This window comes from Onychostruthus taczanowskii, unplaced genomic scaffold (genome assembly GCF_017590055.1).
Source record: "Onychostruthus taczanowskii isolate IOZ18803 unplaced genomic scaffold, ASM1759005v1 scaffold9, whole genome shotgun sequence".
In the NCBI taxonomy this organism is placed as follows: Eukaryota; Metazoa; Chordata; class Aves; order Passeriformes; family Passeridae; genus Onychostruthus; species Onychostruthus taczanowskii.
In genome coordinates this window covers 16,664,041-16,689,929 of record NW_024506993.1, presented here as the reverse complement: position 1 = coordinate 16,689,929, position 25,889 = coordinate 16,664,041, and the positions used below count along the sequence as shown (strand labels likewise).

General features: G+C 44.4%; 1 protein-coding gene across 3 annotated transcripts in view; it reads right to left on the bottom strand.

The window, feature by feature from the left end:
• The window catches only part of RAD54L2 (RAD54 like 2), a 48,193-nt gene extending 22,750 nt beyond the window's left edge, over positions 1–25,443 (bottom strand). Inside the window, exon 1 of one of the 3 annotated variants that reach the window (XM_041425518.1) lies at positions 24,790–25,443. In XM_041425518.1, the coding sequence (XP_041281452.1) occupies positions 24,790–24,940 (151 nt within the window). In that variant the 5' untranslated portion in view covers positions 24,941–25,443. Of the gene's footprint in view, positions 1–10,233; positions 10,936–24,789 lie in introns of those variants that run through there. The other 2 variants (XM_041425520.1, XM_041425519.1) reach the window with 2 other exon arrangements.
• Positions 25,444–25,889: the final 446 nt, after the last annotated feature.

Below are 25,889 nucleotides of genomic sequence, written 5' to 3'. Positions count from 1 at the left end.
TCTTCATTCTCCTATTTTCAGACTTCCATTTGTGCCTGATTCCACTCCCAAAGCACAATGAGAAATGACACCTTGTTCTATGTGACACTTGGCTCTTCAACAGGCTGCCAGTGACCAAGCCAATGCTTCCAGAGAAGCAAAGAAAGGAAATGTTTCTGTTCAAAAGCTTCCCTTGAAGCAAACTGTTTCTGACAAGCGTTGTAATAGCTTCTTTGAAGCATCTTGTCCCCTTGTGTCAGGCAAAGAGATACCCTGAACTTCATCTTATAATCAGCTTTCTTGCTTACATTGTGTATCTGAGCTAATGACTGAACTGAAATGACACTTAGACAGAACTTTGAAGGAAAGAAGACATCAGTGCAGAGGAATGTGGCAGATTAAGTAATACAGAACCAACAAGCATCACATTGTGACTCTGAGGGATCTGGAGACAGAGAGCATTCCTTCTCAAAATGCTGGGAGCTTAAATGAAGGATGCTTCAGTACAGCACATTGCACCTACAGCTGTCATGTTGATATGCCCATTAAATTAACCTTATCTCCCGCATCACATCTTAAAATTGAGATGACAAGAAGTAGATTCACACCTTGTTCAAAAGCACTAACTTTGCAAACTTCCTCTCCAGACATCCCACCAGACCCACCCCAGCATTTTGCTGCAAGTCTGTGTCAGAACAGATTTAGGACTTCAGAGCTCAGCCCACCACGGACCAGTATCAGCAGAGCAGTTCAAACACTTCTGTGAATATCTGTCTCTGCAAGCCCTACACATACTGAAAAACCAGGTATCCACAGCTTATGGTATAGAGCAGATCTCATGATGAATGCAAGGAGAGTTATACAAATGAAGATAAAGGCAAAGGGGTTCACTGCTACAAGCACAGCAGTTCTGCTACCACAGCCAAGGTCTTGGAGCCCTGTCCTCCCACCAGGCCTTTTTAGACTTACAAACTCAGATATCAACCATCAGCTCACTTGCAGACAGAGAACTGTGCTGGGAATAAACCCAGTTTCTCAGGCTTCCCAGACAACAACTCTGCTATTTGAGCCACAGACACATTTTAGTCACATTACCTGCAATTCTTCAGCACTGTTTCCTTCCCCCCATCCCTCTTGACTCCTGGTTATATAACTAGATCAAAAGATTGGATGAAATAGGGCAAAGGGAAGCAGGGAGGCTGCACACGTGATCACATGCTCCAGGATGAGTCATTAAACCGGAGACAAACACTGCCATGGTTACACTGCTGCCATCTCACCCTGGGCCCGGAGGACCTTGACAAGGCACCAGAGAGCACAAAGCCATGCTTGTTTGGAGAGGAAGCGCTTCCCTCCCCACACTCCAGCAACTGCCCACGTCACCTCCTTCAGCAGCCAACCTGCCACCTGCACTGTGCCAGGCAAGGGTGTCTTCAGGACAAGGTTGATAATAGCAAAACCTAAAGGCTCAGGAGCCCAAATTATTATGTCTCCTCTATGTTTACAGATGTGCTCTGCAATCCCTATGTAGATTCATTCCATTTCTGCATTTTACCTTTTCTTTCCTCTTAATGATATGTAATAGGAGCTCTGGTAAAACCTACACACAGCTGGATCATGTAGGTTTTTTAAAATACAATTCTCATCTGACCAGGAGCCCGAAGCCCAAAATTTGACGATAGATTTGGTCCCACACTGAGTACAAGCCCTCATCTGCCACAGCCACGTCTGCTCAGGCTGGTGTTTGTCCTGCCAACACAAGTTCTGAGGTGAGGAACACAATCTGTGCCTCAGCCCACATTCCTGACACATATGCATCAAGAGAGCTCTTCCACGCGAGCGACAGCTCCAAACATCTCACTGATTCAGCTGCAGTGGGATTCAGGGGACAGCCGGCTTCCCAAAGGCTGCTCCTATCCTCACCATGAATAAAGCTTTACACGAAGTTTAACTAACACAATGATAAAAATCACAAGTCTAACCTTGCAACAGCTCCCCCCACACCTGTGGCATGAGCTGGCAGTTACAAGCAGGAATTGTTTTGCTGCTGCTTTGTATTAAACTCCTGATTAAGTGCACAGCCTAAACCTAACCCAGATGAAAAGCACAGCTCCCCGCTGCAGTCATGTGGCTGCTCTCCAATTTGGTGAGCTCCAAGCTGTGTAAATGGGACCCACACTGGGACAGAAACACATTAAGAAACAATAACTACACACACTAACACCTATTTTGTATAAGAACAGGTCTGATCTTGGGTTGGAGGGAGTGTGGGAACAGCCTCGTTGAACAGGTCCCATCAGGTAATCAATGGAATAATCCTGCCCCAATTTTGCCAAACCTACATATACAACAGAAATGCAATTATGGTTTTGTAACAGGAGCTCGACACACTACTCTGACATGGTTATACAAGTAGTGTTTTACACAACACAAAAAATTCATCAGCCACGTTTGCATGTTGACAACTGTCTGATCATGCTGGAGCTGCCGTGCACTCTAGGAAGACCTGAGCACCTATTCACATTGCCTGCTTGAGAAGAGCATTGCTACCAGCCTGGGGGTGACAACCCAGCACAGCAGGATGAGCCACAACAGAAAAGGAAGGCTTAAGCCTGCCCAGCAGAAGACAGCCAGGTGTGGCTGTTGGCAAGGGTGTAATTCCATGCCATGGTTGCACACTGTGGGCACCAAGAATCACCAGTTCACACCAGCTCTGTTCTATGTTTTGCACTGCCCTGACCAGATCTACAAAGAGGATCTCCCAAAGTAGTATCAATGCAGCTACTCCTTCAGATGGGTTATGGCTCTCTGTCTGAGACATCCCCAAACAGTTCCCAGTGGTTATGGACACCTGCACACACCCAGGCACTCTGTCCTGCAAGGTACCCTGAACGCCAAGAGGGGCACAACTATCCTTTCTCACGCACTTTAGAGGTGTGAAATGTGCCTGCACTTTCAAAACCCAACAGACCTGGTTACAGCACAGCTCTGGTTTGTGCTGCAGGCCAGAGGTTGCCAGTTTTCTTTGCTCAATAAGCAGCAGCAAGCACCACCCTCAGATACCTACAAACAGGGGGAGGTATTTGGTTTCCTGACCAACACTTGCATGTCACAGTGTTACAATTTAGAAGTCTCTGTAAGAGAGTCGTGACTGCTGTGTGTAACGCTGCTTCAGATGCTCCCTGAGTGGTGTGACTGCCAGAGCTGTCCCTAAACACTGCACACAGCTGTGACTCATGATGTGTAACACATCAAAAGATTTGTCCCGCAGTCAGGCACCTCCTATTGCAGCCAAGCTCACCTCATCACCTGCTCAAACTTCTGTTACAACAGCACAGGATTCAGCCTGGAAAATATTCTCTAGATCATGGATTCAGCAGTGAATTGCTCCCAACACAGCCTGTTCTGCAAAACGGCTCAGGTTGCTGCAAAGTGTCATGAAGCAGCAGGTTGTTGTGAGGTGTGACATTCATGTAACTAACAGTGTCTTCTGACACCAAGGTAAGTGAAAACAGTGTTATAGTCAATCTCCATGCTCCAAAGCAGACCTCAGTAAGTCCAAGTCTGTGCATCTACAGTTTGGCTCTAGCAACTGTCAGCACTCCTAGGAGTACAGAAATTCCCATTCAGAAGATCTGAGGGTCTCCTACCTGAGGCTGCTGCATAAGAAGATCCAAGAGACCTCTCAGTGGACAAACTAAGTAAGTTGGTGACTTCCTTGCCTGCCCAGTTAGTAGCCAGTTTACAGGGCTAGCTAGAGATATGTACACCTCCTCCTGGGAGACCAGTTTAATTGCCAGGGCAACTCCAGTGACTTCAGGAAAGAGACAGCACTGAAATCCAGACACCTGTTTATTTCTAAAATAATTCCACTACAGAAACTCAGGATACCAAATAGGACAATTTTGCTGAGTCTTTGAGCATTATTTCCTACTCTAAGGACAGGGATGTGCATGCATGGTACAGAAGATAGCTGCATGCAGAGCAGTGAGCAGTTAGTTCTTACTTTGGGAGCTTTCTTTTGTCCTGCACAAAGAACAAAGAGCAGTTAAATATTCTTGCAGGCCTTCTGGGAACGTCTATGCAGTTTGTGGGCAAAAGCCTGTCAGAGACTAGCTAATACTAGCTAGTGCTACTACAGCCAGTACTGAGCTGTCAAAACAGGAATGGGAGGAGCACTGAGGGATGGCACAAGAAAGTCTTAATTGCACAGCTCCAGCTGCAACTCAGTCCCTGACACACTGAACTACAACTGGAGTGCCAAAGGCTGGAGGAGCAACTCTGCAGAGCTAGCCCAGCTACAAAGGCTCTGACAGCCTGGAAGATGCTCCCTGGGGTTATGTGATGTTTCCCCAGTGTGCTGGGAGCTGCAGTGGTGGGTAGGTGATGTCAGAGTGAAACTACCTGGCTTACAAAGAACAGCGGTTCTCTAACTGCAGCACAGCAATCAACTCGGAGGCTGGCAACAGCCAGAGTCCTCTGGCTCATCCTGTACTCAGCTGTGCAAAATAAATGAAATATTTTCAAAATATTCTTTGTATGCAACTGGTGCAGCTGTTGCATGGATGCCTTGCAAGAAGGGAGAAGTGGTGTCTGCACAGAGCACCTCTCACAGAGGTGGCATTGTGTGAAAACACTTGAGCACCACAAGGCTGGGTTGGAGGCAGTAAATTCCTTGTGAAACCCCTCAAGTACAGTGTAGGTGAAAGTAAGAAAAGCTCAGACTCCCTTCCTCCAGGCTTTACCTGTTGCAACACCCAGGAGAGGTGCAAAGACGGTGCACATCAACACCTGGTTGCCTCCACCCAAAGCACTGGGAAAGCCACCTTAGAGGGAGTCGGAGCAGGACGGAGCAGGACGCAGCCCCTACGGGAACTCGGGGCTCTCCGCGGCAGCCGCTGTCAGGGCAGCTAATTAGCAACAAGACTTTGTTCTCCTCGGAAAATAATCGGGCTCAGTCTTCGACGGCAGGGCGCCCCTCCCAGCCACCAGCGCTTAACAAAGCCCTAATTATGTAAGTATTATATAACCCGGCACACCTGCCCCCCCGCGCTGGCCGCGGCACCCGCGCCCGGCCGCGCTGCCCCGGCAGCGGACCCGCGCCCGGCTGCCCCCCGGCCCTCTCCGGTCACCAGCAGCTGCCACTGCTGCCAGCACAGCCGGGACCAGCCTTTTGTCCGCTTGTCCACACAGGACCACGGCTGCGGGAGCTCCCAAGGCAGGCACTGCGCCCTGGCCAAGCGGGCAGCCACGCCGTGAGCCGCGGGCAGCGGGACCGGCAGCCCCAGCCCCCGGCCGACCACAGCAGCGACCGACTGCCGGCACTGCCCGCCCCAGCTCTGCCGCCGGCTGCGATGCCTGGTGTCCTGCTGAGTCACAGCCACTGGCTGAGACCAGGCACAAGGGCTCTTTCGGGCTGAGCCTGCTCCCAGGGGAAGCTTCCCTCACCTGTCAAAAAGCACGTACATCTTCATTCCCGTTGTTGATTTACCTAGGAGTTAACCACCCCAGGTCTGTCGTTCATACCTGTCACTGTAACCAGACACAGAGTCTGTCGTGTTGGTATAACAAAGAGTGCTGCTTGAAGCCTGAGTAACATGTTTTTCATTTCTCTAAGTATCAGTAAAGTGATCACTCGCTGTGGGTTCAAGACACCTACGTGAAATCTGCAGTTTGCTGGTGAGGGATGGCAGGCTGTCTCTGTCCCCAGCACAGGACCAGAGGATGGAGGGAAGAGATGAGCTCTAAAGAAAAGCTACCAGCACTGTCTCTGTGGGCCAGAGCACGAGGAGGGAGCCAGACCATGAGCACGCACAAGTCAAATCCATCTCCACTCTCCTCTGGCAAGAAGTAAGCCCAAATAAATGGAAAACTTTAAAAGATAAATTACAAGGCAGCACTGCCCTTCTTTTTTCCTTCAGACATCTTTCAGCATATCAGTTGCTGATGAGGTTATGCTGCAGAATAAAACTCCTTTCCTGGCCTGAAGGAATCCTTCAGGAACAAAAGGCAGCAGAATTGAAGGGCAGGAGCAAGGAATATACCACCCAGAAACCAAAGGGAAAGGAAGCGGCCAAGAATTGCCGAGAGGCAAACTGGAATATCAAACGGCCAACTTTGGTGACAGGCGATATATCTTCTAACCCTGGGATTATGCAAGCAGAACCAGGCCCCAAATACCCAAGAGATCTTGTTCTGGCTGGGCCTCAATGCTGCGGACGCTGAGACCCGGGTTACATAAACACCAAAGAGCACTTATATAACTGTTGTATGGCACAGGCTCGCAGCCACTGGCACCCCATTGCCACTGGAGTGTGGCAGGTACCTGCTCTGGCACCCAGCCCCTCCAGGACCTCCTCCCACCCCTGCACAAGCCCCTGAATGCAGCCCAGGTGAGGTGGCCGTCAGGTTGTCCTCCCTTTCACAGGCACCGCAGCCTCATGGCTCCTCTGGAGCACTGGGCAATCCCGTATCCATTTCCAGCTCAAAACAGGTTTGTGAAGTTTCAAATGAAACATTTTCATAGCGCTTTGAGATGGCAACACCTGGAGAGATACAGAACGGCGCTACCTTCCATCCCTCTTCTAGATACGCAATCAAAACTACTTTTCCTGATGAAAGTCCTCAGACCTAAACTGTTCCCTCCTGCCGTGTCCCCTCTCTTGCACAGACACTGTGGGCACTAGTGAAGACAGGGAAACAAAGACAGGAAAGGCACCCACTGAGGGAGCAAGGGAGGCAGGGATCGGTCACATTTGTCCTTTAGCCAGGGGTGTGCGAGAGCAACGAGTTACATAAAGCTACTGCTCTGGAGTCAGGAAGTGTTTCAGGCTGAGTGCTGGGAAGTTTTCAACAAGCTGTGCGCAGGAGGGAACTGAAACCTCCCCTTTCTGGTTATCCCAGTTAACTAGTAACCCAGAATAGAGTTTTGTCAGCCAGATTACAAAAATTACCATGGGGATCTAAACCACAAGTAACCGGATTTAACCTTATTTATTTTCACAACACTTCAAAGCTTTTTTAAAAAAGAGAAATATGATCTAGTTTATTGAGGTGGCTAAATATTGATTTAGGTAACAAATTTCCCCTTTCTAGCTTCAGAAAATAGATGTATATGGGGGCTTGACACGTTCCAAGCACAGTGAATCCAGCTGGCTGCTACCATGACTCTTCTAGGGATAAATTTCAGGGACTAAGAAAAGAGGACGAGTAGGGGAGCAAGCATTCTGCATTATGCAATGATTACATAAGCATTAATTTACACTAGGTAGCTGGGAGTTGTAGCTTTATACCAGCATACCCTCAGAGCAATGAGAAATAATAAAGAAGGGATTATTGCTGCCACACACTTCCAAGGCCACCAAAATGGCAAACAAACAACAAGCACCTGCTGAACTTTAATCTCTGCCTCAAGCTCACACCATAGCTTTGCTCAGGACCTGCTAACAAGGACAGGGAGAAGACAGGTGACATTCACTCCTAATTTAAAAGAGCAGCATGGGAAATAATCCCAGCACAAGGCATCCTCCAGCATCTGAGTCCTCCTTTGTTGTTGCTCCTGATGGTACTGGTATAAGGGAGGAGTGATTTCAAAATTATAATAGTGTCATTTGTACCCTAATCAGTGTCAAAAGAGTTCACGGGCATGATGAGCTCCTCACACTACCCTGTGAAACACCCTCCTGTCCATCTTGCAGAGGAAGAAACTAAATCAAAGCAATCAGATAGGCATCAGTGCTGAGAAACTCAAGTTGTTGGCTTACTGTCCTATGCTCTAACCAACAATTCTGTTTCTTCTCCATAAATACAATTTCCTACTTGAAAAAAACAAAACACAGTTGTGAATTTTTTTAGAACTGTAACAAAGCACAGAACTTCAGCTACATCCCCTTTTTCTGCCTCAGTCTCTAAAGAAATTTTAGAGGAATTTTTAAGGACTCTCTTTAATGAGGGAGGCATCACTTGGGAGAAAAATTCAAATTGTTGAGTTTGAGCCTGTGTGCTACTGCATTCCACTGGCACTTCTCCCACCAACTGCAGCCAGAAAAGTGACCGAGAGCACTGGAGAAAGTTAATAAGACCAGGATGAAAGACCATCGCTGAAAGAACAATCTGTTTCTAGTTTTCCTTTCCAAAATACTGGTGCTGCTAAAGGAGTTTGACAAAAGGCTGCAAAGTTGTTTGTGGCAATCAGACTCACACAAATTGAAGTCACAATGCCAAAAGGACCTCCCCCCCCCAAAAAATACACAACACCCTAAAAACTAAGCACATTACAGCCTGGAAAACAAATAGGCACCTGTTTCTTCAAAAGGTTCTGCTAAAATGACAATTACCTCTATGGTCAAGAAAGCAATATATGTGTATATCACGAAGAAACAGGGATTTTTACATAAAAGACATTTTTCTTGCAGCATAACAGGGGGATAGGTAGTGTACTACAACAAATATTGATTTATTAGCTGGTGGGTGCTACCATAAAATAATTAAAATCTGCTCTAACTTTCTAGCAACATTTTTAAAATAAAGAAGCATCACAGCACTGCATATAAAGGTGCTTGCTACTTTGAAGACCCCAAAGAAGTGTTCAGGCACCTGGAGTGAGGAAAAGCTGGATAAATCAGAGAGGAAAAGAAACATTGCTCAATGACTGAAGAACAAAACCATGGAAGAACATGATGTGTAAGTTCTGCACGGACTCAGTGACCTTGTGCAGTTTATCATCTCTCTTGGGACAGGCAGGTTGTGCAGAAGTGTGATGGAGACACTCTTGGATCCACCAGCCAGAACAAACTTCAATATATTAAGTTAAAAAGGCTTCCCCAAAGACAGTTTTCTACTGCTAGAGACTTTGGTAGAGGCTGTGACAAACCTTGCCCCAGACTTTACAACTTGACAAGTACAAAGAGGAGCTAATTTGCACTTTCGCTCTCTCACTTTTGTACAAATACCTTTCCAACCAAAATTTCTGAAAGGCCTCTAACCTTGTATTCTCCCTCCATCTATGACCTACAGTCTCATTTCCAAAAGCATTTTTCCCTCCCTGTCTTCTCTTTTTATACCTATTATCTAGACTAAGTTACATAAGCCACTTGTATCATCACCCAGATTCCTCATTTATCCAAACTCATTTTCTATTGTAATTCCTTTTTTTCTCAGTTCACACTCTCCCAGAATTAGCTTCTTTGTCCTGCCACCACAACGAGAGAAATAAGATGGGTTGTTTTTTTTTTCCCTAGAACCCTGCTTCCCACTACTGGGTAACAAATACTGCATAGCTTATTTCTGTAAAAACTCTTCATGACAACCACACTGCACTTCTGTAATAAACCAGGAATCCAGAGCTGGAACTCCTGGGGACCATTTCTGATTAGTCTGTTAGGTTCATAGCATGACTTTGGAGGCATTTGCCACATGAACAAAGTGCAAGAAGTCTGGCATCACAAAGTACCTCACCTCAAAGTAAGAAGTTAAATTACAAATTTAGAAAGTTCTTCAAATCTGAACAAAGTTTTTTCTCCAACAGACAACATCCTCCCACCAGCAAACAAATGAAGTAGCAGCTATCCCCAAACTGTGAACTCCCATTAGGATTTCACCAGCATCTTCCATTTGATAGGGGGGAAAACAGCCAAGTAGCTTTTAGTCTCTTAGGCACTAATTAGGGGATCTGGAGCAAGCACCAACAGCTCTGCCTGGTGCTCAGATTGTTGCCCGGTCAGCAAGTCACCAAATATTTCACTGACAAAAGAAGCTCTTGAAACTCTTATCAAGTAGGATGTTGCAGGGAAAGTATACACACAAAATAGAAGGGGGTGGGGGAGAGGACAGTGGATATAAAACAATACTGCTATCTCTCTTGAGAACTGCCTTCTCTCTCAGAAAAAAGAACTTTTGCAGCATTACAACGGCAGCAGAAACAGTAACAGCCAGACCCTGAATGTCAAGTCACCAAAGACTTTAGAATTATAGGCACAAAGGAAGAGTTAGCTTCCTTCTCATGTCCCCTCCATCAGGCCAACAAGCACTGCAAGGCTCTGAAATCTCAACCTCTTCCACCCCTGCCTGGTAAGAAGCACCTGAGACCTACAAAAGAGCCTTGGTTCCTGATGCCTTTTACCAGCCACTGAGTGGGGTGCTCCAGCCCAGAGCTGGGAAAATGAATAGCTTGTAACAGGAAAGCAAGAGGGAAAAGAAAACAAGGGAGAAAAAGAAAGAAAAATCAACCCACAAAATCCCCCGCCTGTGTCCTACCTGGAAACTGCTGAGACTCATCCAAGAGTAGCATGCTGCTCAGTGCACCGAGGCGAGCCCTCTGCCTGCACACTTGTTCAACGTGGCTGCACACTCTCAGCTCTTCTGCTATTCTTGTCTCAGGGTCTTCAGGACAAAAGTTTCCAGTGACTCCTGACAACTCCTTATCTCTGCCCACAGCCCAGCGAGCACTAAATCCACTCTCACTGGCTGTTCAGTTCGCAGGCGGGAAAAGACTCCTGATAAAACAGTCCAGGGTACAGGCAGGGAAACCTGCACTTAAAGTTTCTGAAAATAACTTTGGTAAATAGCTCCTAGTGCTTGAATCCACCCAGCTGGTGTGACGAGAAGCAGTACGTATATATCCTCCCTGCACCCAGCCGAGACGGACCAGGGTCACCGTTATATAACTAGTTAAATATGCCTCGTGTTCAGCCTAAATAAAAATTGTCACTATCTCCTCCCCTGCTTGGAGAGTCAAACAACACAGCCCTGCCCGAGGTAGCTGCTGCTCCACTGGGGACCGATGCCTGGAGCTGTGCTGCCGGGACGGTTTGGCGTCTGTACTCGCTCCCTGTCAGCGGGAGCAGGCTCAGTAATGCCTGGGAAAAGAGTTTTAGAAGAGAGGAGAGGAGCAGGGAGGCTGAGTGGGTGTGTACAGGGGAGGTCTCTCTCCTCTGGAGCAGCAGAGCTGCACGCTGTACGGATCAGATCCCATTCACTCAGCCTGTGATCCAGTTCAACTAGTGGCAGAGACCAAGACTGAGAATAAAATAAAAATGCTTACATAACCGTTCAGGCTCCGGTGGGGCCCCGCGCAAGGGGAATCCCAACAGACAACAGGACATTCAGAGCGGGGACACGCAGGACCGCAACTCTGCTTCCGAGTTTCAGCGGTGTGTGGGAAGGAGATGCAGAAAGGAGTACAGCCTCTCTGGCTTTGAAAACAATTGTGATTTTATGAGATATTTGCATGATGCCTTCTAATTTGCAAGAAACCTGGACAACTGAGACTGAAACTTGAGCAATTTGATGGAGCTGGTAACCTGTTTGCACAATAACAGGTGAAAGAGCATCCTGTTGGCTTGCTTAAATCAGCAGCTTGTAGACCACTGCAAGTTTCTCAGTTTTCATGAAAAAACTTGTCAGAATTTGTGGAGTGAGAGATTACTTTAAGTCAGTCTTTGTCCCAGTCATTCACCTGCATCAGAACAGGCACAACAGAGAATAAAAAAGTGCACAATAAGTCCTTTAAAGCTGTAGTTGAACCCCTAAAGGCTATCCATCCTGCCTAACCTTCTTCAGTGTTGCAGAGACTTTTTCCACGCCCAGTTCCCTTCACAGGCGTATCTAATGCCAGTAATAAACAGCAAACCTGGGATGAGAGACACATAATGAAATTAGCTTTCTGGTAGTGAGCATTTGTCCATGTAACAAAGTCAGCTGTTTATCACAACAACTGGTGAGGGAGCTCTGGGAAAGCCAGGACACGCACAAGAAACCCAAAGCAGGCGGTGTCCGAACAGCCCTCGCACAGACCTGCAGGACTCCAGGACAATGAGCTGCACTCACAACAGCAAAAGCTGATCTAAAGGTCTGCAAGCACAGCCAGGGCAGAGCCCAGCTCCCCTTTGTGTGACTCCAGCCATTTTTATTTGACCTTTTATTTGAGAGGGTAGCAGGGCACTGTGAATGCCTGCTGCCATCAAAACACCCTCAGTGCTCCAGGGTACACCACAACTTTGAAACAAACCTAATATGCATTTTCATAGTTAAGAGCTATATAAATGTCACAAAAAAACCCCCAAAAACTGTATTACAATTAAGACCCTCAGTAACAGAACAGCCTTTCACCTATGTCACAGATTCAAACAGCCTGGCTGGCACACAATGTTTATCAAGGGGGAAAAGAGGGACAAATATATTAAAGAAGTGCATAGCCAAGGATCTTGTAACAATCCTTATAAGGACTTTGTACGGTTGGAATAAATAAGCAAACATGACCTCAGCATCTGACCTAACAGATTTATGAATCTGGAAAGCAAGATTTAAAAACAAGTACTGGGTAAATACAACTGGGTATTTGCAAAGCATGCAGTGCTGGGTTTGGCTGGGAGAGAGTTAATTCTTTTCTTAGCAGCTAGTATGGGGCTATGCTTTGGATCTGTGTTGGAAATAGTGTTGATAATAGAGTTGTTTTTGCTATTGGTGAGCACAGCTAACACAGTCAAGGCCTTTTCTACTTCTGACACTGCCCCACCAGTGAGGAAGCTGGGGGTGCACAAGGAGTGAGGAGGGGACACAGCTGGGACAGCTGACCCCAACTGGCCCCAGGGATATCCCAGACCATATGGTGCCATGCTCAGCATATAGAGCTGGGGAAAGGAGGAGGAGAGGGGGGATATCCAGAGTGAGGATGTTTGTCTTCCCAAGCCACTGTTACTGTGATGGAGCCCTGCTTTCTTAGGGATGGCTGAACACTTGCCTGCCATGGGAAGGAGTTGATGAATTCCTTGTGCTGCTTTGCTGTTTAACTATCTTTACCTCAGCTCATGAGCTTTGTCACTTTTACCCTTCCAATTCTCTCCTCCATCCCACTAAGGGATAGTGAGTGGCTGTGTGGGGCTGAGTTGCCAGCTGGGGTTAAACCACAACAAATCCATATTACAGCAGTCAAGCATGAGAAAAATGGAAGTTCAATACACTGGGGGAAACAAGAAACCTATACCTGTCCTTCTGTAACACAGCAATAAAAAGGGAATTTCCTTCTTCACCTGAGCATGCAAAATGGAGAAACAATTTTTCTAGCTCTTCTACTCACAACAGCCTGCTGGTAAGGCCATCACTGTTAGCCAGGATAAATACATATTCACACAACCAAGATTTAGATCTGCCTGAAACAGTCAGTTTATAAAATGATCTCCTCATGGAAGGTAATCTTGTTACAGATAAGTCCATTTACTGAATAGCTTTTCCATGAGCCAGTCTTACCAGTAAGGAACAACGTTCTGCCTCCCCTATGGGGTCTGAAATCTCACCCAGCTGTCACACCTCATGTTCCTCCTCTCAAATCACAAGGTCTTTGCAATTGTACAAACTTCTCGTGCTATACGTCACAAGAGGCTTCTCAAAAATCTTTTGTCACCTGAGAGATTTCCTTGCTAACAACTTAGGGGATTACCTGTTAAAAAACCCCACGCAACACTATGAAGTTTGTATTTTCACAGAATATTAAGATAAAGGTCCTTCAGAAGATGTTTTTTATTTGGCTGACAGGTGTTTCCAGCAGCAATGTCAGCATCCCTGAACACTGCAAATTCACAAGCATTAAAACTCATACTTAAACCCGTCTATACAGACGAGAAACTTGACCATAAAGTGTTTCAGGACATTAATTCCTCTGTATAGCAAAGAACATTACCTAACTGAAGTCAGTTTAAATAAATTTCAACAAAATGTCCCAACACATGCATTCCCATCAAGGTGGAGTAGCTCCTTTCCCAGCCCCATGCCTGTTGTCCACCTTGAACATCTCAACCCCTGCTCCACAGGCTGAGCAGCTCCATGACTGCTCCATGACCTGATCCAAGCCCAGCAAGGACAGCATTAGAAGAAGCACTGGATCACCCTGCTCCTGGTCCCTGCAAGCTGGGGTGGTTCCCTTCTCTCCAGGCTGTTCATCCTCATCACTACCCCAATAAAGCAGAAAAGACCTTCCTTGCCCACCCTGAGCTGCTCCAGGCTGGCTGCACAGTCCCTTCCCCACCCCACAGCTTTCCCCCAGCCATGCTCCACATCCAGCAGCTCCTTCTGCACACCCCACTGACCTCCACTGCGCAGGGAAGCTGCCTACTAACCCAAATTGTTTGTAGGTTACTGAACATGAACTAGGCTTGACAGCCACATTTCACTCTTGATTAGCACCTGCTAGCAGCACATACATCATTAAGGCCACTTTCCCTGTCCTAGTTTCCATGTTGTTTTAGCAACACTGAAAACACACAATAATCCCAGGTTTGAGTTGGACACAGTATAAGGTGTTGTTTATCCACCCAGAACAGTTCAGACAGACTCACACTTGGACTCCACAACACTCTGTGTTGGCAACTGAGTATTGCTGGGCTTTGAGAATCATTTGCTTTTAAAACAAACACTGCATTGCAAATAAGAATTCTTTTTGATAAGATCTAAACCAACTACGGAAAACCAGAGGAGTTTTTCCATTGACTTTAGTGAGTTTCAGACTGAACCATAAGGTATAAAATTTGATTTTTCTCATTTTATTTTATTCATATAAATCTTGGTGTATTTTCTTTCCCAAACTCATCTAAATCACAAGTGGGGGAAGGTTGGGAAGTTGTACATAATGTAACAAAAATCTAATTGCACAAAATACAGGAAGCGACACAATGCAGTGCCTCTTGCAAATGCTTTTCACATTGGCACTGTGGCAAAACACACTGCTTGAGATTCCAAGGCTTTCAAAGGTTGTTTAAATGTACCAAAGAAAATGAGCCATTACTAGACAAGATGTAATGATTTAAAATCGAAGAATTTATACCACAGATATTTATCATCATTCTAATCAAAATTAAATCCATTCAGTTACAATCCAAATTACATTCAAGAAACTGATTCCTCATTTCTGTAACTTGCTACACTTCTCTGCTGCTGTAGATGACACAACGTATTTGTGCACCACTGAAGAGGTTTTTGGTACAATTTTAATTTCATTCCATTCATTTTCAACTATGTGCAAATTTGACATAAATCACAAGCTAAGTACACAAAAGTACCACTTTTAAATTGCTTCTAACAGTTCAAGTATTTAAATATTTTACATAGATGAAGATTATCTACAGATGTCTTAATTGCAAAATTTGTTTTGACAGAGATTTAAACTAGAAGTTTCTGTTCACCTAGCCCAAAAAGATTTTATCTTGTAGCTTTCTCCTGTCTCATTCCTATTTGCATATTTGCAAGTGAAAATAAAGTCCTCTGACTCCTACTTAGAGTTTTTTTGAGGCTGAGTCAGTGAACCGCATATTGAAGAAAATGTGAACAAGACATTTTAAACATCTGCAGTACAGAATACTGTTAATAAAAAAAATACTTTGATCCAATCAATGAAGCAGACACTTCTAAAAGTTCAGTGCTGCAGTTTCTTTAAAGCCTAAGAAAGAAGTTAAAAAGACAAAGGAAATAAATGTGATGTGATATTGTGTTTTAAAATCTGAAGAACACGTCTAATTTAATTAAAACAGTTCCTCAACTCCTTCCACATGTTTATTATTTAATATTACACTTGTATAATATATAGCTACATGCACATGTTATTTAACCAGTCATTAAAACCAGCACAATACCATATAAATTAGGGGGAAATTAAATTAAGGAGCCCTTGCATGGTTTTAAACTCAGATGAAAATCAAACAAGTGTTTAACCCAGTACATTTGAACATAAAAGGGGCGCTGCCTAAAATGTAAACCAGAGGATTTTCACTTTGGCTTCTTCACACTCATCAGGTGAACTTGGCAAAGTGACTTTGCCACTCCTTACCTGTTCAAGAGGGAAAATACCACATTACAAATTTGCTAATTAGTTTCCATATGATTTCATCACCGTTACAGCAGTTGCAGCTGAGGGAATACAGTGCCCATTAGGAATGGTGAGGTGTGGTACAAAGCTGACAATCAGAAACGTGCATGGGGGGAAAAGGCACCAAACGGGACACAGGAGCAAGTGGGACTGTCCTTTGTTAGAGATTCTCTGGCATTATGACAAGAAAAATGCAAGTTTTTGACGAATAAAGCACAACCTCTATATCCTGCAAAGCTTATCAGAAAAGCAGGAAGACAAATTGGGGCAATTCGTTGTTCAGTTAATAACTGCTGACCCTCCTCCCCACACCTTCATACTAATCTCACATTTGTGGCAGCTTTAAAAGAAGAGATAAAATAGAGGCAAAAAAACATTTGAGAAACTCCATATACATATATATAGAAAATGCAAAGCCATGGACGTGGGCTGCTCCTGAACTGCATAGAAAGATTTCTATTTTGTATTCCATCATACGCAAGAGATCAAAGGGAAGGAGGGAGAAAAGGGGGGGGAGAAGCGTAGCTGTTATAACAGCACATCATTTCACGAGATCTGCCAGTCCCTGCGCCCAATTGGCGGCTCTGAAGGAAGCAGAGCTCTGGCGTCATCACCTCCTTTTAAAGAAGTAAAGCTAGTCATTACTCCGGGTTATATAACACTCAGACTATGCCAGACTTTGTGCCACCCTCTCAAAAAGGAAGCCGCTGTGAGAGAGCCTGGGAGGCGGGCAGGGGAGTCACCGACGCTTTCCTTCGGAGCTTCCCCCTGCTCGGGATAAGCCGAGGAGGCCGGGAAGAGTCCCCGAGTTCGGACAGAGCGGGCAGCCGGCCAAAGGCTCAGCGACCGACCCGCGACATCGGCAGTCCGTAATCCCCCGCGCAGGGGGCAGGGGGACAGCACTCCTCAGGAGCTCATCCTTCCTTCCCACAGCAGCCCCCAGGCCACACCTCACCCTGCTGAGAATAACCCAGTTCAGGGGTTAGTTAGAGTGCCGGAATCAGGCAGTACAGCCCCCGGAGCTCAGGCACCACTCCTCCCCATTCCTCCCTGCTTTACTGGCAAACAGCCTACAGGCAAGGCACCTCCACCGAAACTGCCCCAACGCAACAGAATGCCCGGCCAGGCAATCTGCAGCTTCGGAACCGGCAGGAGGAGAGACAACAAAGCACCCAGCACTGGCAGCTCCCAACAAAGCACTCAAGAGGATTTTTCTTTAACATCACCACTTAGTGAGTCCAGTAAATCCAGTTCAAGAAGTTGGGTGCCACAGGGTCTGCACAACGTGCTGGGGTGGGGACAGGGACCCTCGCTGGCTGGGCAGGAGCAAGCCCCCCAGATTGCACACACAAACATCATTTTGCTCTGACACACACACTGTGCCCCCAGCAAACTGCCAGGATAAAAACAATAGGTAAAATCTGCAGCCTTCTCTAAGGAAGTAAAATTCCCAGCGGGGCTTTTGCCTAAATGAGAGGCAAACCTCTTCGACTTCAATGTAACCCTTCAGTACTACTCAGTAACTAGGTCTGCTAAAACATCCCATCTCCTTCTAGCTTTGATACTAACTGCATCTTTTGTATTTTATTCAGCTGGATTGTGGAAACACAGAATCCATCCAGCTTCTAATTTTTTGGATCTTAGGAAACCAACACAGGTCTCGAACATAAGGTTTGTGGACACAGAGAATGTATGCTGAACAGACACAAAGCTCTTATCACTTTCAGGAACTGAGAGAACAACAAAATCCCCTATAGTACATCACCTGAGAAATGCATCCGCTATCTGCAATTGGATGCACATTTAGGGAGCTACCCAAACCATCTGAGGCTGAGCCCCACACTCTGCACCTATATGACAAAGTACATTAAACATTATGATTCATAAGGATAATTTTCTAATGCAGTGCAGTTTTCTACAACAATTTTATTAAGTTTAAGCACGTGTCAATAGGCAGGATATTAGCTGACAAGCAAATTCTCTTACAGGTAGTGATTGCTTTTGTACCTCATGATACACCACAAGCCATCCTCTTTGCAGGCAATTACTGGCTTGGAAGACAGTCTACATAAAGTTACTACAAGCATGAAAACCTGCCTGGCTTGTAAGGAACATCAAAGTGCACAGTGGTACATCAAAGTTCAGATCTGGCTCTTTACTAAGACCAGAGTCACTGCATAAGCAACAAACCTAGACTTGGGCAGAGGCTTCTTTCCCCCAGGATATGCCCTTCCAGTTTCCTTGGAAATAGTACTGGTGGGCTCTAGAGGGAGCTGCATCCAGCCACAAGTAACCAAAACAAAAGAATCTATATAGGGAAGTCCATCAAGAAGGAAAAAGTGAGATTATGTCAATCACCACTCTTCTCTTTTCCCAAGAAATTCACCTTGTGCACTGCAAACATTCACTAGTGGATTAAAGTGCAGGATTATAATTTATGGGGACTCACCACTCTGGCATAGGTACATACAGAACACAGAGGAGTTTACAGTTAAAGCCTCTCTCATGATTGTCTTCAGTGCTCTTCTGGGCTTAGAAAAGTCCCGATGTCTGTTTCTTTCCATACCTTTTGCTCCAACTCATCCACTTTCAAACAACAAAAAGACCCCACTCTCCACTCCAAGCTTACTCTGACGGGCTTGTGCCTTTCCTTAGCCCCAGCACCTGCCTCCAGCTGAACAAGGACAGGAGATCAAAGCACAAGTCACCAGTCTGAGGCAGGAAGCATGCAGCAACCAAGGCCACTGTGCCACACACTGCAGCAGATGGAAGCAGGGTTCCTCAAAGAGCAGTTCTGTTCTCTGAGGCTGCCTTGACCTTGGGATGCCCATCTGCCCTTGGGGCCACCTGGAGACACAGCTGTGAAAGGCTGCTTTCTAAAAGGAGTGGAGAGATTAAAGCAGTAACTACCTAATTGCTCCTCCTCTTCTTAAGGAATAAATTAAATTTTCTAGCAGATAAGAAGGACAACTTAAAACCAGTGTTTCCTAAAAGAAAATGCTGTGCAGTCTGGTCAAAAGTAAAAGGCAAAATGTTCCAGGATGTTGGAACAAATTTTTATTTACCAACACAAGCATGATCATGCATTTCAGGTAAAAAGTGCAGGGAAATTACTTTCTAACAGCAGTTTCTTTTTTCTTCTCCTTTTTATCTCCAGTGGGATGGGCCTTTCTAAATCTGGATATAAAATTATATATAATACCATGCAGGAAGATAGGAGACTCTCTCCATGCTCTTCCTCTCTCTCAGTTTCATACAGGTAAGTATAACATGACCTAATTTATAAGAATAACCACAGTCAAAAAGCAAAAACTCACATATTTGAGGAGGAGGAGCCTACAAAATGAACAGATTTACACCAAAGACTTTCCTCTCTTCCCCTGCAAGGACAGAAAGTTGCTCTGTTCCCAACCACATACATCCAGCTGGGGACTCCCACACACCCCAGTTTTGTTTTGTTCCAGCACTTTGTTGGGGAGAAGAAAAGATAGAATGCTTTGGGGTGGGAAGCACATGAATAACATCATCTCCAAAATGAGCGGCAGATCTCTGTACCTTCAGGATGCATTTATATATCATTCAAAGAAATATTAACCCACACTTCCACATGATTTTAAAAACAGATTTCCAAAATAATTTCAGCTTTAATAACTCCAGGTGCTAATGAACTTTCTAATAAGTATGCTGTTAACTACTCATTTTTCCTATTAGATTAGACAAAGAATTTGCCCAGGCAGCTAGAAATTGATTTCCCTTTCCATGTAATTGCACCCTATAATGATGACCCACAAAGAGCCACAGAGGAACACCATATTAAACAAAATCCATACTTGCTATAATTTCATGCCAACATTTTTTCCCTCATCAACCAAGTGAAAGTCATAGGAAAAGCTGGTCAAGCAGGACCCTTTTAAATGAACAGACTTTCCTCTAATGAGGGCTCAAGGTAAGCAGAGATCTTTTTGAGCTTGGATCAGCAGTGGGTGCCATCTGAAGTCAAGAGCTCCTGCCTTGGTATCGAGGAGGGAAGTTCAAAACTGTGAGTACCAAGTGGCAGCTCAAGTTCAAGCCAAAAGCAGTTACTGAAATACATTGTGGCTCGTGCTGCAGAAAGGAAAGGTGGCTCTGTTTGAGCTATCAAATGTCATAAGGAGGGTGAGCAGTTTTAAGAGGCTAGGGTGAGGAGAAGGGTCTCTCTTCCCACTCACTCACCTCATTTCCTGATGCACTCACCTTACCAAGGAGCCACAGTGCAAAACATCACTACACCCATGTGTCCTCCTCTCCTGGACCTGCTATTCTGTACCACCAACCAACTGTGCTTCTCATTCACTCATCTTTAAGAGTCCTTATGTCCACAAAAACCCACACAAACCAGTCTTGGTTTGCTCCAGCATTTTGCCAGGGAGTAGGAGGAACAGTATGAGTCTGAGCTGGGAAGAGAGAGCTCCTCCAGTTCTCCAGCAGTCAAACAGAGATGCCACAGAGCTCACATATTCCCGGCCCTGGAACATGGGGAAAGAAAGAAGGGATAGGAAAGGAGGAAAAGTGCAGAACACAGGGCAGGAGACAAGGCCAATTCCATGGAGTTTTTCTTACCACAACAGTATCACCTAGTATGTTATTAGTTGGTGTTGCCTGGTATCTTTGTACAATAAGAACAGCAGCACTACTGTAGTACTGGAAAACTGTTCACTAGAATACCCTAAAAGCACTGATTCCAACCCCTGTCTGCTGTACCATGCATCCTGTAATGCAAACACAACTAGGACCCTTGGAGGACAGGGTCTGAATGCTTGTGCTCATTAAGACATCTTTCAGAGAACTGAACAACCACTTCTACCCCAAACTGCACTTTAAGAAAGTGTTTAACCCATATACTCAGAGGTAAGAAAACAAGCAACTTGCCATCACTATTAATAGCAGAATTACAGCAGCACATATGAAAAAGAGATAATGAATTCCAGGGATATCAGTCAGAATAATCCAGAGACATTCCCAAAGTGGAAAAACAGAACAGTACAGTGGGATTCATTCAAACACTCAACAGCTTTCCTTGGGAAAGCTCTGAGGTATAAACGGTCCACGCATTTGAAATGATCTGTAAAATCCATATTGGAGATTTGTTTCCTCTTTGCTCAAATTAGCTTTTATTCCTATGGAGTCCTACACAGCCCTGAGCAACAACCAGGATCAGAGAAAAAGTGCAGAACTTGAAACAGCCCTTTATCTCTACAGTAATCAGTACATGACATTTCTAGTGAAAACGATTCAGGGAGTTAACAAAAAAAGTTTCTAGCAGTCACGCATTGCTATCGCAAAATCAAACATGATAAAACAGGTGCTGCAACCCACAAGTGATGAGAAAACAGATGAAGTGGGCAGGGATGACAAGGCTGGAAAAGCACTGGCAGCCTCTGGCTAGGACTGAAGCGTGCTGCTGGGATGGGTGCGCAGTCTGGCAGCCAGGGAAGGGGCTGTAAGTGTCAGAATAGGTATGTTCTGGAAGGAGCATTCTAGAAAAAATAAAAGACTAAAGCTGGAGATTTCCTACACATGATGCTCAGGTTCATTAACTGGCCACCACTGAAGAAATGGATAAAGGATGTAAGCCATGTGGTTATTAGTTTTCACTTACTGAGAAATATTCAGAAAATGAGATTTTCAGGCTCTTTTGATTCCTTGAGGGCAGGGGGAAAAGGCTGAAGAGCTGCGTTCTTCGATACTGAAAGCCTGTACCACACAAGTACAAACTAACTCTAGACCACCTGTAGGACAGCCTGTACTAAATGCAAACTAAACTGAGCAGAAATGAGAAAAATGTGCTAAAACTGAAGATAGCACTAAAGCATCAGAATATAAAAAGAACTTCTAGAAGACTATGAAACTGAAACTACACACAGGGATTAACTCCACATACAACATGTATCAGAAAGACAAAAACAGATTAAATATGCAAAACACAAGTCACTGCTAAGTCTGAGATTATATGATCGACCATCATCAAGTGTGGATAACATTACATTAACACTGGAAAGTTCTTAAGTTATTTGAGCCACCATCAATACATGGAAATCCTAAACAAAGCCACTAGTCTGCAAGCAAACTGTAAAAATGTTATTTTTGTAATTGATATAATCACTATTATTTAAAACAAGTAATCAGTTTCCGTTTGGAGAAAATGTTTATGCAGCCTGTCAGCCTTCCAAGGAAATAGCTTTGAAAGATTAATAATCATCTAAAGCCTGTAGTGCTAGAAATATGCATGAGCCCATCCTCAAGAGAAAGATCCCCCCAGGACCCCCAGTGGGATCAGAACAAGCACAATACCAGGAGGGGAGGAGAACAGCACAGCTGGGAATAGGGAGAACAAAGTTTTAACTGAAATTATTAAAATTAAGCTTTTTAAAAGCTTAATAATATAAACACTAGAGCACAGCATCCCTTCTTATGAATAAAACTGTCTGTTCCAAATATGATATTTATGAATGAGGTTAGTCTACAAAGCGACAGGACTACAAACATCAGATGGGCAAAATAAAACAAACCTCTTAATTTTGAAGTTGGTTATATTTCATAGGCTAAAGAGCAGGAGATTGGTTTATATTAGATCTAAGGTGATACAGATGCCAAATGACATTTTGGAGGCAGTGTGTAGCTGTAAGGAGATATCAGGAAAAGCAGACTGGACACCTCCACAGAAGATAATAAGTATACATCTAAACACCCAGAAAGCATTCTGATATTGTGGCAGACAGAATTAAAGCTGAACAATCTGAAACCTCAGAGGCAATCTAGCTTTGCTCAGCTCATGGGAGTTTTCCCTTGCACCTAATGAACAACCATAAAAATACTTCATGTTAGTCTTATGTAAATTCTTTTTACTGTTCCTCATTATTTTCTACATTTGTTAAATTTTGTTTAAATTAGTCACTACAAAAGTATAAAACATAAACGTGTTTCTAGTGTCTTAACATGAAAATAAATAGCTGTCATTAGCAGTTCACAATGTTCTGCATACCTACATTGATCTTGTTTACTTGGAAAAGAATAATCCTGACAAACAACTGTGAGTACCCACTCACAATAATACAGATGTTGATGATAAAACACATAAGTCTATGATAACAGACTAGTGGAATAGTGGGAATGTCCCACTTGGACGTGACATACAGACACTCCCTTCTGTTAATGAAAGTTTGGCAACCATGTCACACTTCTTCCTGCTGCACTGGCTGCAGGGTCCTTCAAACAAAGTGACATCATCATCACCACTCTGAGACAGAGTCATCTGTGACCTTGTAGCTCTTCTCTGTGTTGATATTGGGAATTCCCTTGTTTCTTACCTGAACTAACACTTCCATTTCTGCTACTTTCTCATTAGAAAAAGCCACCATGTGAATAAAAAAAAGAGGAATGCATTCGTTTTTGTGTAAACATTTTTATAAAAGCATTTAAAATCAAAACAGTATTTTCAAATAGCACATGGCTGAAAGAATATAACAACAAAACAAACAACACTTGAGGACAACAATTTATTTTGAAGCCAAAAAATTCTTCAGTAACTAGAAGAAGAGAGAAGTATCGGTTTTTAACACAATCTATGCTAAGGAAAGGAAGACTACTCTCGGTTTAGGTAGGTGTATTCAAATACCTGCATACCCTTTGAAGTTATTAAAAATTGCAATTTTAAAGGAAGCAAATAGTGCATTCCCTTAGGCTCTGGCCACAGTTTTGTGATACAAAGAGTTTGATGGCAAATTCAGCATGGGGAATTCCCACCTGAGCTCTGCATTCCTGTCCATGTGCCCTAGAACATCAGCCCTTCTGGACTAACAAACATTTCTGGGATCGTGTGGTGACCCAGAACAGTTATCAAGTAACATTCAAATGTAACCTGCACAGCACAGGCCCACAAACAACTGTATCAGCCCTGTCCTGAACTGCTCCTCTCCTGAAGAAGAGAGTAAAGCAGGTGGAACTAGGTGAGGATAAAAGGTGACAACTTACTTAGTACTTCCATTTTTCATCTTGTAAAACAAACAAAGGAGAACACAACCTGTATGCTAGCAGAAAAGAACATTTTCCAGCTCTTAAAGATGATTACTGTGAATGAGCAATAATTGTTCATTGCATCCATCAAATTGTTTCTGTATGGGACAAGCCAATGACATAAATATATTTATTGTCACCACATCCTTTAAATAATACAAGTAATTGCAGATCGACTTATTTACTTCTTTATATAACTGCTTTCCAAAATTTTGAAGCTATTTTAAAAATTCTATCCTCCTTACAATTTATACCTGTGGCTTGTTTTCCTGATGGAAATATTCTCTGGCCAGGAGACCATACTTAACAGGCATTAAATACCTATTTGAACTAAACAGCCACATAAGGACTTCTCCCTACCAGGAGCTGGACAAATCCTAACCCTGACACAATCTCCCAAGGGGTGACAGCCAGTTTTCTATAACAATGTATTGATGCCTCAGGTTTTAGCTTTTATATTTTTCAGATTCTGTACTGCTTTAGTGTGTAGGTCTGAGCTTCATATTAAGGGATGGTAAGCCCTCTTCACATAGTATCTGGACAAAACAATTCCTCTCCTAGCTTGGGATCAAGGACAACCACCAAAATTACAGGCCCAAGAGCATAAACAATGTGGACTGAAGAGAGAAAAACAAGAAGGATGGGACTTCATAACCTAAAGCTGTAATTGGACAATTAACTACAATATGCAAATGGACCACAGCTTATAAAAGTGAGAGACCTCGTGACTGGTCGTTCATTTTGTGACCATTTTGGGTTTATCTTGGGCTGGGCTCTTGCGCTGCCCAAGGTGGATCCATCGAGGCCTTTTAATAAATCCCTACTTTATTCTTGAACTGTGTCTAGTCTCTGTTCTAGGTCAGCATTCACAAGGCATCAGTATATTCCCAACCCCATTCACTCACCACTTTCATCAAGTAAGTCCTCCTCGTCATCCCCATCATTGTCCTCCTCCATCGCCTCCTCCTCGTCTTCCTCCTCCTCCTCTTCCATATCCTCCTGCTCCAAGTCCGGGTCCAGGTCCGGATCACTCCCTGAGATTGACTCGTCTGACATGATTCCCAGTGGTGCTCCTTGTGCATTACCTGCTCATGTTCTACCGTGAGGCAGCCCTGGAAGGACACCAAAGAGGAACGTGAGCCCAGCAAATCCCAACCTTTGAGCCTCAAGGCTCAACATCACAGCAGCATTACTGCACATAAAAAACACAAATCAGCCTTTTAAATAACAGACTTAGATACCAGACAAAGCACAAAATCCTGCAGAGAAAACACACGCCATAAGAAATGGATCATAGTGATACAGGCCCAACACTGAAGAATCTCCATCTCTTCACTGGTGCCCTTGATATGCACACAGGAATCTTCCTGCTGGAAGATTCCTGGTATCAATGCCTGATTTATTCAGAGATGCAAAAATTAATAAATTATGTGAACGATCTCAGAACACTACCCTCCAAAAAGGAAGCATCCAGAAAAGGATCAGTGTCAGCATCCCCTCTGGATACCTGTTACCCTGATCCCTGCAAACACCATCACAGTGAGCAGATGTGGCTCAGAGACAGAAAGCCCCTCCTGCCTCAGCTGTACCCACTGCAAAGGTCACCCGCCTCCTCATCACAGCCTGGCTGAAGTCTCTGATCCAGCCACACAACAAAAACACTGTTACCTTCATAGCTAGGGCAGAAAACAACAAGGATCCAGTTGTAAAGGTTGAACTCCCATTGTAAAACAGGGCAAGAAGAAAAGTAAACACAAAGAAAGAATGGATCAGACAAAATTTGCATTTTGCTTCTTTCAAGGACAAGAACTGGGGCTGGCTGTGCATAACTTCTGTGTTACATCACTCCAGTGAATTACAGCAGAAATTGTGGTAGAACACAAAAATAAAGCCTCAAGAGAGGACCAGGGCAACCACAAAGTCACCAGTTTATCTGTTCAGATCATGCACTGTCCCTTCTGGTCAGTGATGGGTACTCCTGAGCACTCCCACTTCCATACACACA